General features: G+C 36.4%; 1 protein-coding gene across 1 annotated transcript; it reads right to left on the minus strand.

The window, feature by feature from the left end:
• Nucleotides 1-8700: 8700 nt before the first annotated feature.
• LOC132064031 (AT-hook motif nuclear-localized protein 22-like) lies at nt 8701-10107 on the minus strand. The gene is made up of 2 exons (XM_059456888.1): nt 9557-10107; nt 8701-9471 (listed from the first exon to the last, which is right to left on the minus strand). Exons 1-2 carry the CDS (start codon nt 10027-10029, stop codon nt 9018-9020), a joined length of 927 nt encoding a protein of 308 aa, XP_059312871.1. The 5' UTR covers nt 10030-10107; the 3' UTR covers nt 8701-9017.
• Nucleotides 10108-13096: the final 2989 nt, after the last annotated feature.

Consider the following 13096-nt stretch of genomic DNA (forward strand, 5'->3'; position numbering starts at 1 on the left):
AATCTCTTCTTACTTTTCAATAAGTTTTTATCCTTTTTAAAAAAAAATTAATTTGCAAGCTATTCTTTATGTTTCTATACTTATTTAGTTGAATGCTGGGACTTGGTGTATATTTTAATGGTATTCATAAATGGACTCTGTTTTTTGCATGATGGGTTTTGTTGTATGAGATTTAACATCTACCCAAAGTACTTTTTTTTTTTATGTTGCGCGGATTGTCCTTCAAAGGCATTGGTCGTTAATTTTTGCCCTTCGCCTAAAAACTCATGGGTTCCGTGTTTGAACCCTCGTTCAGTAAAAAATTAAAAAAAAAAAATCACAAGATAGAGTTTTGGATCCAAACTCTGCCTTAAGTTAGAGTTTTGCAGGCAAATTCTGCCTCGCGATTTTTTTTTTTTTTAAATTTTTGGCTGGCGGAAGTCGAACCCGAAACCCATGAATTTTTAAGCGAAGGGTAAAAATTAAAGACCACTCCTGAATAAGGCAATCGTGCAAATTGCCCCCGAAAGTAAGACATGGTTGTGATTCTTCTCGTTGACATTCACATTATATGGAAGAGAAAAATAAAAGAAGAGTCATACCCACCAAATTCGTGTATCTTTCGACTTGCATTTTTGGTGAGGTCAATCGTGTTCTGTTAATTGACTCCTCAGGAGAATAGGATGTACGCAAATTTTAATTTAGTCGCGTTAGTTGCGAATGCATTGGATCAAGTACTAATATTTCACTAGATCAAGATTGATAGAATTGAATGGAACTGGAGACACCGAGACCAAGTAGCGATTTAGACCACTTTGTTGGAAAGAAACAAGCAATAACCAAATTGCACCACGAGATAACAGCGGAAGAAATACCCAAGTCAAAACTTTTCACACTATTTGAACCAGAAGACAATAAATACTAGCACAAATGGAAATTCGAGGCGTGACTATACCAACAATAAAATAAAGCGAAAGCGCAAAAATAAATCGACATCAAATTTATGTGGTAAAACCCCCTTCAAGGTGAAGATGAAACATCCACGGGACCTCCGGCCCACAAAAGCTTCACTTTAACCGACAAGAATTACAACAATGTTCTCCAAATGGCTACAACAACAAAGCCAAGCACGGAACAACAATACATAAAAGATAGTACCAAAACTAGTGAAGAAATGAGAGAAATTACCCCAAAAAATGAGCTACTGTTCGTACTCGAAAAATGGAGCTATAGACCATAAAATCCGATCTCCACCGTTGAAATCGAAGAACTAGATGTTGAGAACCCCCAGTTCAAATATCAGCACGATCCAACGGCTAACGAATCGGAAAACGCAATTTAAAGTGGACTGCTGTAGCAGAAAATTTCTGGACGAAAATCTGCTTTCTCTCTCACGTTTTTCTCTCTATATGGCTGCTGTAAATTCACTCTTGTGTTCTGAAAATTAGACCTAAATTGATCCTATATATAGAGGAATTTTTGGGCAAAAGTGGCCTAGTCCAAATTGGATTGGATTTTATTAATCCAATTCCACATATGAAGAGAAAACCCAAAAACCTAACCTCTCTTGAGCAAAGCCAAGTTCCTCCATAAATCTCTTCATCTAGAGCAACTCTTTACAAGCTTCAACGACAGCAATAAGCTCAGCTTCTGTAGTAGATAGAGCAACACATTTTTGCAACCTAGATTACCAAGACACAGCTCCCCCTGCATAAGTAATCAAGTAGCCCGAAGTAGACTTATAAGTATCAACATCATCGGCCATATCTGAATCAGTGTAACCACAAAGAATAGGCTTTCCGTCCCAAAACATAAACTCGGACTAGAAGTGCCACAAAGATATCTCTATAATCCACTTCACAAACATTCCAATGCTCTTTCCCGGATTAGAAAGAAACGGGCCGACAACACCAACGTATGATGAGCAATATCAGCTCTTGTACAAATCATCGCATACATCAGACTGCCAATGGCTGAAGCATAAGGAACTTTCTTCATATCTTCCTTCTCACCATCACTGGAAGGACACTGCTTCGTGCTCAATTTGAAGTGCATAACTAAAGGTGTTTTGACAACCTTAGCTTTATCCATGTTGAATCTGCAAAGTACTTTCTGAATGTACTTCTCTTGTGATAAATACAACTTCTTGGTCTTTCTGTCACGAACAATCTGCTTGCCAAGAATCTGCCTTGCTGGTCCTAAGTCTTTCATAGCAAAACACTTATTTAACTCTTGCTTCAACTTCTGAATTCTACAAGCATTCTGACCAACAACAAGCATGTCATCAACATAAAGCAATAAATGATAAAGTCACCATCAGAGAATTTTTGCACAAAAACACAATAATCTGAAGAAGTATTCTTGAAGCCCTGTTGACTCATAAAAGAACCAAACTTCCCGTACACATCGCACCGGGAGCTTGTTTTAAACCATACAAGCTCTTCTTCAATTTGTAAACATAATTCTCTTTACCCTTGACTTCAAAACCTTCGTCCGCTCCGTATAAATTTCTTCATCTAAGTCACCATGAGAAAAGCAGCTTTAATATCCATTTGCTCAACCTCTAAATCTAGACTTGCAGCCAAGCCCAGAACAACCCGAATGGATGACATCTTCACAACTGGAGAAAAGATTTCATCAAAATCAACTCCCTTCTTCTGATTAAAGCCCTGGACAACCAATCTAGCTTTGTATCGTGGAATTGGATTACCGTCTTCATGTTTCACCCTAAAAACCCACCTATTTTTCAGAGCTTTTCTATCTTTAGGAAGCTTAACCAGATCAAATGTATGATTATCATGCAAGGATTTAATCTCGTCTTGCATAGCATCGAACCACCTTTCTTTTTCTTCACTATCCATGGCCTCATCAAAACTTTCAAGTTCTCCCCCATCAGTCAAGAGTACAAACTCATTGGGAGAATAACAAGATGGAGGTACTTTCTCTCTAATAGATCTTCCGAGAGAACTCTACGAGCATCAATAAGCGGTGGTTGTCGTCAACCACATCATCTTCCACCTGAGCATCAACAACATCAAGGCTTGGTCATTCGAACATGATCACTATCTTTTTTATCAACTTGATCATCATTATTTTGAATATTTTCTTCAAGTACAATAGTCACGAGAACCGGATCAACATCAACTAAGCTCTCTTTGAGAATCAACCTTCTCGCTTTGTCAAAATCGTCAATTGTCTGGTCTTCAAAGAACACAACATCACGGCTTCTAACAAGTTTCTTCTTAACTGGATCATAGACCCGATAGCCAAATTCTTCTTGACCAAAACCAATGAAGATACACTGCCTAGTTTTAACTTCCAGCTTTGACCTCTCATCCTTAGGAACATGCACAAAGGCCTTACACTCGAAGACTCTCAGATGAGCATAAGAGACATCCTTACCAAACCAAACTCTGTCAGGGACATCACCATCCAAAGCAACGTTAGGAGATAAATTGATAACATAAGCGGCAGATTATGCTTCGCCGCAAATGAATGCTGGCGACTTAGCATCTGAAAGCAAACATCTAACCCTCTCAACTAGAGTTCTGTTCATCCTCTCTGCTAAACCATTTAATTGAGGAGTCTTTGGAGGAGTTTTCTGATGCCGCATACCGTGCTGTCTACAATGATTATCAAAAGGACCAATGTATTCACCACCATTGTCTAAGCGGATGCATTTTAGTTTGTTCCCTGTCTGTCTCTCAACCAAGGCCTGAAAAATATTGAACACATCAAGTACTTGATCCTTAGACTTTAAAGGAAATACGTAGAGTTTGCGAGAATAATCATCAATAAAAGTCACAAAGTAAAGTGCACCACCATGAGAGCTTACTTTAAAAGGACCACATAAATCAAAATGAACCAACTCCAGCAAATCAAGCTTTCATGAAGGTGAATGACTCTTAAAAGAAACTCTTTTCTGTGTCCCGGCTAAGCAATGAACACATCTCTTTAACTTTGCTTGTTTCACTCCAAAAAGCAAATTTTTCTTAGCCAAGGTATCAATCCCCTTCTAGCTCATATGACTCAGCCTTCTATGCCATAACTCTGATGAAGTATCATTCTCCACCAAATTTACCGAGTCACCACAAAATCGAGCCCGAAATAAGTACAAGTCGATATCTTGTTACTCGAGCCACAATCATTGAACCTCTAAGAAGCTTCCACTGGCCACCACCAACGGTTTGATCATAACCCTCATTATCAAGCTTTCCTACAGAAATTAAATTCAGATGAACATCTAGAGCATGCTTGACATTGTTAAGAACCAACCTCGAACCATTCTTACTTTTCAAGCAAACTGTGCCAATAACAAATACCTCAACCTCACTATCATTGTCCATTCGTAACATTCCAAAATTACTCGGAGTATAAGAAGAAAATAATTCCTTCTTTGGCATGACATGAGAAGTGGCACCTGAATCCACAAACCAGGTAAACTCATCACAAACAAGATCGATATCATTTTTACCACAAGCAACAAGAAGATCATTTTTCACCTACAATAGCAACACATTGTTCATTATGTCCATCTTTCTTTTGCTTTTTCTGGTCTCTCTTAAACTTGTAGCAATATTTCTTGATGTGCCCTTTCAAGTGATAATAGTCACATATGAGATTCTTGTACCTGGAGGATCTTGACTTGCTTCTACTTTTACCTCTATCATTTTGACCTCGAAAACTGCTTCTCCCTCTGTCTTTAATAACCAAAACATCGGAGTGCGAAGCTGAAGAAGACGAAGCTTGAGATCTTCTTCTCATCTCTTCATTCAAAACACCACTCGTAGCATATTCCATAGTTACACCATCACTGGGAACAGAATTAGTCAAAGAAACTCTAAGGGTTACCCAAGAGTCTGGCAAAGTATTAAGAAGCCAAAGTCCTTGTATTTCTTCATCAAACTTGACACCCATTTCAGATAGATGATCAAGGACACCCTGACAATCATTTATATGATCAGAACTAGGACTGCCCTCTTTGTATATAATATTCATCAACTGTTTCAGTAGGAACAACTTATTATTGCCAGTCTTCGAAGCATAAAGTGTCTCGAGCTTTTCCCACAAGCTTTTAGCATTTGTCTCATTCACAATATGATTTCAAACATTAGCTTCAACCCATTGCCTAATATAGCCACAAACCTGTAAGTGCTCAAATTCCCAATCCTCATCTTCAATAGACTCGGGTTTCTTAGAAGCAAACACAAGTAAATTCAATTTCTTGACAAATAGAAGATCTTTCATCTTGCTTTTCCAAATATGGTAATTACTGCCATTTAAACAAACCATCTTGCTCATATTTGCCTCCATCATTAAAATAGACAATCAACACAACCAAATACAACCACAAGCTCTGATACCACTTTGTTGGGAAGAAACAAGCAATAACCAAATTGCACGACGAGGTAACAGCGGAAGAAATACCCAAGTCAAAACTTCCCACACTATTTGAACCAAGAGAAGACAATAAATACTAGCACAAATGGAAATTCGGGCAGCAGCTATACCAACAATAAAATAGCAAAGCAAGCAAAAATAAATCGAATGCAAGAGACACCAAATTTACGTGATAAAACCCCTTCAAGGTGAAGAGGAAACATCCACGGGACCTCCGGCCCACAAAAGCTCTACTTTAACCAACAAGAGTTACAACAATGTTCTCCAAATGGCTACAACAACAAAGCGAAGCACGGAGCAACGATACATGAAAGATAGCACCAAAACTAGTGAAGAAAGGAGAGAAATCACCCCAAAAAATGAGCTACTGTTCGTACTCGAAAACTGGATCTACAGACCACAAAATCCTATCTCCACCGTTGAAATCGAAGAACCAGATGTTGAGAACCCCCAGTTCAAATTTCAGCACGATCCAACGGTTAAGAAATTGGCAAAACGCAATTTAAAGTGGACTGCTGTAGCAGAAAATTTCTGGACGAAAATCTGCTTTCTCTCTCACGTTTTTCTCTCTATATGGCTGCTATGAATTCACTCTTGTGTTTTGAAAATAAGACCTAAATTGATCCTATATATAGAGAGGAATTTTTGGGCAAAAGTGGCCTAGTCCAAATTGGATTGAGTTTTATTAATCCAATTCCACATAGGAAGGGAAAACCCAAAAACGTAACAGTTTTGTCACTGCATATTTATTTAGTCACTTAGTTGCCTATGCCTCACACTCAGTTCCAAACATTCGTTATACTGATCGATCCATATATGAAAGAATGAACATTAATTTTCCTCCCTTTTCTTGATCTTTTTGAGCATGTTGTCTAACCTCCTTACTTTGTAAAAAGAATGAACATTTTCAACTAGAAAAAAAATATCATTTTCAGTATTCGCGAGTTTTGATAGCACTTTGTCTGCCAAACTTCTTATTTTCATTTGAAAAAATGTGCCATGAAAATTGTGCTTTTTTGCTCGAAATATTACAACCTTTTCCGAGACTGTATAAAGAGCATATGAATACCTCGGGTGTTTAACTGTGTCACTGACTGTATTAACGAAATTTTATGCAATCATCACATCATATAAATAAAGAATTTGAATTTTATGCACCGATAGTATAAGTTCTTTTTATACCCTCGCCACAACTGTAGCAAATTAAATTTATAGTACCATCCTCATCAGGTCATCAATTGCTATAAGATTTACTTGTAATTAACTTATAAGTAACCTGATTGTGTAGATAATTTATCCACCATCATTGCATACAACTAAAAACTCAAAAGATAATTACAAGTAGCTTTAGTGATGTAAAATAAGACAGGTAACTTACAACATGTTAAAAACTCACATTACGCACTAGCTACTCGTGTCAGCGTGAGGAATTTTTTCACTATCAGGTTCACTCAAAGAATAATCTTGAAAATAAATTAGGTCACCTACTACAATAGGCAAAGATAACATCATCGTATAAATTTCTTCAATATATATATATAACTTAAAACTCTTTATGTTAACCGTTCTAGAACCCTAAGGCTTTCTGCCTCTTGAAAAGAAGAAATTATGGTGGATTTGATTGATTATTGAATCCTTTTAAGGTTGAACTTAGTATGCACAAAGAATGAGCCGAATGCAGTGAACAGCACTTTAAATTTAAGGCCATTCCTGCAGTCACCTTATATATACGTCTCCTCTTTCCTCCCAATACCTACTCATTTACTTCTAGCTCGGCAACTACTTTATTTTTGAAAGATTTAATTCGGATGACTCAAAGATCACTCTCAAGTTAATATCTTCATTGGAAGCTTATGAGAATAATGAAAATGATATCTTGAAGGAAAAAAACAAAAAGCAAACGATAAAAGACTGAAATGAAAAGTAGTCTTAGCTCCAAAATGTGGAGAGTATAATGTATATGTAGTCCCTGTATAATATGTATACATAACAGTGTATAATAAGTGTATAATCTATGTTATCGGTTAGAAAAAGTAAACGATGAACCTAGCCGACTATTTTCGTAAAGATCCCAAAGCTAACTCGTAGGTTGAGAATTACCCAATATTATATATATATAGACTCCTTCCCATCTCTAACTAGTTGATGTCAAAACTCAACACCCCGCACACGCTCAGGCCTGAGAACGGGAGCGTGAATAATAAAATATGGGTCCAACATCGAATAAACCAAGAACCAGGATGAGCTTAGCTCTCAGCCTTTTAGCCCTGATCAATGTGGGCTTGTACCACTTTTTGCGGACTAGTTAAGGGTTAATTCATATAACAGAACCTATCTTTGACAACGTGATAAGGAATGAATCTTGAGCTTAACTCAACTCTAAAAACCAACTATTGGGATGAGGATTGTCCTATAAAGAGTCATTCTAAATAGTTGAGGTAGAAACTCAGCAATATAAAGCATTACTATAGATAACATTAGGCATCAATATAGGCATTATTTTAGAACCCACTCTTATTTTTTAGAACTCATGTACAATCAATTGTGGTGAAATCAGAAATTTTATTAAGAATATTTAGAATTAAAAATATGAATAAAAAGTAGTACTACAATATATTTCTCGTATATGACCACCTTTCTTCTGCTATAACTTTAATTCTGCGTATAAGGTCTAAATTCTGAATCTATCACCGAACTGAACAGGAGGAATGGGGGTTGAGGCCTGAGTTATAAAGCAAGAGCAGAAGTTGTGGGTAATACCTTAGTATGGAAGTGAAAGTGTTAGTTGCCTCGAAAAGGAGCTAAGTTCAGAGAAGTGCACGTGTAACCCCCCACTACGCAATGTTCATGTCTGCCTCTCACTTCATAGTATTAACCCTAAATATAGTATACTTATAAAAGTTCAGTCAAAAGAACAATCACTCAAAGAATACTAAATGCCCATACCTCTCTGCATGTTCTCATTCTTTGTCCCTCCAGTACTATCTTTCTACACCTCTCTCTTTTTTTCTACATCACTGCGACAACTGATATTATAATGGCGCCGCTTCTGCTAATAATGATGCTACTTCCCCCATAAAGTTCCTCCATAATTATCATCACTGTCCTCGCGGTGTCAACTTGAGTAGAAGAAAATATGATATACAAAATATATAGTAACGATTTAAAGAACTATCGAAACTTCGAACCTGAACTATTTTTTTTGTAACTAAAATATAGTAAAAATCTAAAAAGACTGTAAAATGGAGAGGCTTTTTGCTTCTGCAGGAAGTAAAAGATTGATTATTATCTAAGATAACTTGAGGAAAAATTCATGCCCCCTTCTGTTAACAACTTTTTGCTACCATTCACATCAAATAAAGAAAAACCCACAAATGATTCTTGAAATTTTACATCCCTCACTAATCAAAATGTAAGTTCATGACTAAGAAACAGATCAAATAACTCCACAAACTCGACTAGCACTTTAAAGAAGTAAAGGTGATCAATGATGGAGAAGAAGTTGTAGTAGAAGTACTACTGTACTATAATATTGGAATTCGGAAACCATGTCCAAGATTAATAAAATGCAAAGAGAAAAAAAAAAAAAAAAAAAAAAACAAGGACAACTAGTTTTTTGAAGTTTCCCAAATTTTTTATCAATAAGGAGGACGACCTCCTGTTCCCCAATAAGCATCAGTTGGTAATTGACATGAATTTAGTAGATTTGGAGGCAACCCTTGAAGTAAATTAGCATTTGGATCAGTACCACCCATAATTTGCTGTGCAGCTTGATGTTGTTGATTAGTACTTACTATCCCACTTGTTGGTAAAGCCCCACTTCCTTGCTGCCCCACCGGGGATTCTTCATCTTCAAGTGGAAGCCTTTCATATGCTGCATTTCCAAACGAAGCCGCCATAATCACCACCGGGCCCGAAGCATTCAAGGGCCCGACAACGCTACCACCTACTACTTGGCCTTGTCCTCCGGCCAAGTATATCGTCAACCCTGATGCGGCTGGTGGTGCTGGCGGTGGTAAGTATGAACCAGAAAGCGATAAGATTTCGAATCTTCCATGTAGAGTTACCACCGCGCCTGGAGACGCTGGTTGTCTGGCAGTTAAAAATTAAAGTGAGAATACATATTACAGGACTACTGAATTTGACGCAAATAGTTTGTGGGGATAAAATATTTTACCTAATTGTAACGTTTGTAACAGTTCCACTACCACTTAATATGCAAACACCGCGTTGTCTTCTGGTGGCGAAAGTGGAGATACTGTCTTGTATATCACAGCCACTGGCGATTTCCATAACGTGAGATCTAAGAGCGTTAGCGCTATCACGAGTGATTATGATGGGTGGTTTTGGTTTGTTCTTAGAACCAGCTGGTCTTCCTCGTGGTCTTCTGTTTACTTCTCCACCACCTTCTCCTCCCGTATTTCCTTTGCTGTCCATAGAGCCTGATTCAGGATTTAAACTAAAGGTATCTTCGCGATCCCTTTTCTGGTTTCGGTGTCCGCTTTGTTGTTCGTCTTCAGCTTTCGTTTGTACTTGTTGTTGTTGTATGTGATGGAACTGGTGGTGGGGATTATTATTCTGTTGTAACTGAAGATCTCTAGTGTGAAAAGGAGGTGGTAAAGGACGGCCATGAGCTGCTAACTGATCCATCTTTTCTGGAAGCTTGTTCTTGAAGTAGAGCTGAGTAGTATATATTTTCTTGGGAACTTGCAAATTCTAGCTGAACTGAGAAGATTGTTCTAATTAACCTTCACCAGAAAAGAGTTGGAAAGGGAAAGTGAAGTGACCTAAGAAGATTTCAGCTGAAAGAGATGAATCAACCATATTTGTATAGTAGTATAAGTTGATATGTAACAAGTGAGTTGTACAATTCTTGGTTTGATCTTCCTTCTCTTTTGGTGAGGGTTTGGAGAAAATGAAGAGAGAGGATGAGTTGGAGGAATTTGATGCTTATGTTTGATGATAGGATTGTGAAGGGGGGTTTGGGGTTAATAGCAAAGCTAAGTAGTAATTGGGTTAGGGTTAGATGAGGGGTAAGGGGGTGTGGTGTATAGTTGGATGGATGATGGGTTCAGTTTTGGTAAGACAGACAGCGTGCGTATGGGCGGTGGAAACATGGGACCCACATCTCCTCCTTCTTTCTCTCTCTTTTGTCTCTCTAATCTAACCCCACTCTTTAACAAAAACTCCTGTGAGGGTCCCTTCCTTGCTTTGGGTGGCTGGGGAGAGCTTTCATCAATCTATTAACAACATGTTGTAAAATGGCTTTCGCCTTGTAAAGGCATACATTGCATGTCGACACAAAGTTGATTACCAATACTCCATCCGTCCGATTTTACAGGAGTGTGTTTGACTATGCATGAAGTTTAAGGACCTTTTGGTCATGAGAATTATTTCATTTTATTTGAAAATCAGTGTTTGGCCATTTGGAATTTAAAAAACACCTAAAACTTTGTTTTCACTTTCAATACATTTAAACAATCAAATATTCTTTGCAAGAACTATAACTAAACACAACTCCATCTTCAACTCCAACTTCAAAATTCCAAATAAAGTGAAAAATGTTTGATTTTCATGGCCGTTGCCTACTAAAAAATAAGGGAAAACTTTTGAAACTTATGGTCTAAAACAAACTATAGAAATTTTGTGTGGCTAGAAATCATTTCATTAAGAATAAAAGGGTAAATTTAATTATTACTAAATATAGAAAGGTCACATTCTTTTTTTTACTGACTAAAAAGGAAAGAGTGATAATTTGGGCGGAGAGAGTAACTTTTAAATGCTAATATTAGTGTTATAAATAAGTAGGTACATATTTAAATAAAAGATTATTGATAATACGTAATTGATGTGTTTGATAAAAAAAAAGTTATGATAAATTGTCCTTTTGATATAATTTCTTTTATTTTTACATTAATATTTAAAAATTTAAAAATATCTTTGTAAGGAAAAAGATAAACGATGGATATAGAGCCTGTTTGGATGGGCTTATGCCTATAAGCTGTTTGCAGCTTATAAGCTAAAAAAAATAAGTTGGGGTAGTCTAACTTATTTTTTTTGGCTTATAAGTCGTTTTCAAATTTATAAGTTGAACGCTTTAGATAAGCTTAGCCATATGGGCCCAATTATTTTTTTTGGGCTTATTTTAAGACAAATGACTTTGTTCTGGCCATGGTAAACACTCAAAAAAAAAGCGAAAACGTTTATAAGCAACTTATAAGCCAATCCAAACGGGCTCATAAAATGGAAAGTAGTTAATTAGGAATTTTATTTTGAAAAAGATAGTTTGAGAATTAAAAGTATATACTAAGGATAAAGTAGTAAAAATTTTGGTTAAATACATGATTATAAGCTGAAAAGCATAAATTGAGAGTGATCATCTTGTAATTTTTGATTGATTATGAGTTATAAGCACTTTGAATGTTATCATAAGACGTAAATAAACCCAAAAAATGCTTATCAATAAATTTAGCACTTACCCAAACACCCTCATATTCTTACCTTAGCTACACATTTTATTTATCTTTAATGACATGGCTAGTGCAAACATGAATGTTCAGTCACCTTAGAAGTGAGAGTATTGATACTTGGTGGTGGTGTTGGGTGGGGTAGTTGAGAAGCGTTACTAAAGAATTGGACCCGGAATTCACGTAGAGAGTAGGTGCCATAACAAGGGAAGAAGAGAAAAAGAATCAAAACTCGTAGTTTAATGCAAAGGAAAATAACTAGAGAGGTCTTTTTTTTTTTGGGCAAAGGTGATAAAGACAGGCAGGACAAACACAAGAGTGTGTGCGTGTGTATTTGGCTGCTCCCCCAGAAGACACGGTCTGATCATCTTGGATGGCTTTATTGTTTTTGGGGAATTGCTTCTTTCCCTCATCAATTCCTCCAACACCCCACTTTTCCTTGTTTTTTTTTTCTTCTTATTTTGGGTCTATATATCCCTAGATCCGGATGTCAAATCATTTACTACTCCACCACCTCGTTTTATTTTACATAACGGCTTTGACTCTATATCATTTAAAAAAAAAAAAAAAAAAGATGAAGAACGGAAAGAAATGGAAGAAGAGGAAAAAAAAAATAGGTTTAAAACTTCCCATTGAAAAAGTTGTGATTTGGATAATCTTTTAATAGTTATAATAATGAAAATAATAACTAAGTCTCAATCTCAAACAAATTATGATCATAGATCATATTTCTTTTGAGCTCAACTCATGTCAATACCATAACCAGTGGAGAATCCAGGATTTTAACTCAGGGGGTTCCAAAAAAATAACAAAAGCTAAATATAAAAAATAATGTTGTTGATAGGAATTGAACCTATAACACTAGAAACAATTTTGAACACCCTGGATCGCTTGAGCTAACCTTTTACATTTATTTAGGGTGTTCAAAAGCTAATATATATACATAAACACAAAAAATCTACTCTATATATACACTGTAAATTTTTGCCAAGAGTGTTCGGGTGACCACCCTCCGTTGGCTCTGCATCCACCCCGGACCATAACCATTAAAAAGAGAAGTGAAAATATATAAATAACAAAAGTTCTCTATAATTTACTATGCATATCTACAATAATGTCAAAATACTCCTAGAAAATCAATAGGTTCAAAATCAACATAATAAAAAAGACTAAAACCTATTTCAAGCTAGTATATATCACCTATGTTAATGTTTTTCCTTAATTTTGCCCTATTTTTAGCTAAATCTGCA

Source organism: Lycium ferocissimum, chromosome 7 (genome assembly GCF_029784015.1).
Source record: "Lycium ferocissimum isolate CSIRO_LF1 chromosome 7, AGI_CSIRO_Lferr_CH_V1, whole genome shotgun sequence".
NCBI classification, from domain to species: Eukaryota; Viridiplantae; Streptophyta; class Magnoliopsida; order Solanales; family Solanaceae; genus Lycium; species Lycium ferocissimum.

Bases quoted from the DNA above. Each gene is read 5' to 3' on its own strand.
- LOC132064031 (XM_059456888.1), bottom strand. From the start codon at position 10,029: ATGGATCAGTTAGCAGCTCATGGCCGTCCTTTACCACCTCCTTTTCAC. The intron at 9,472-9,556 runs GTAAAATATTTT...TTTAACTGCCAG, and splicing joins GTTACAAACGTTACAATTAG to ACAACCAGCGTCTCCAGGCG.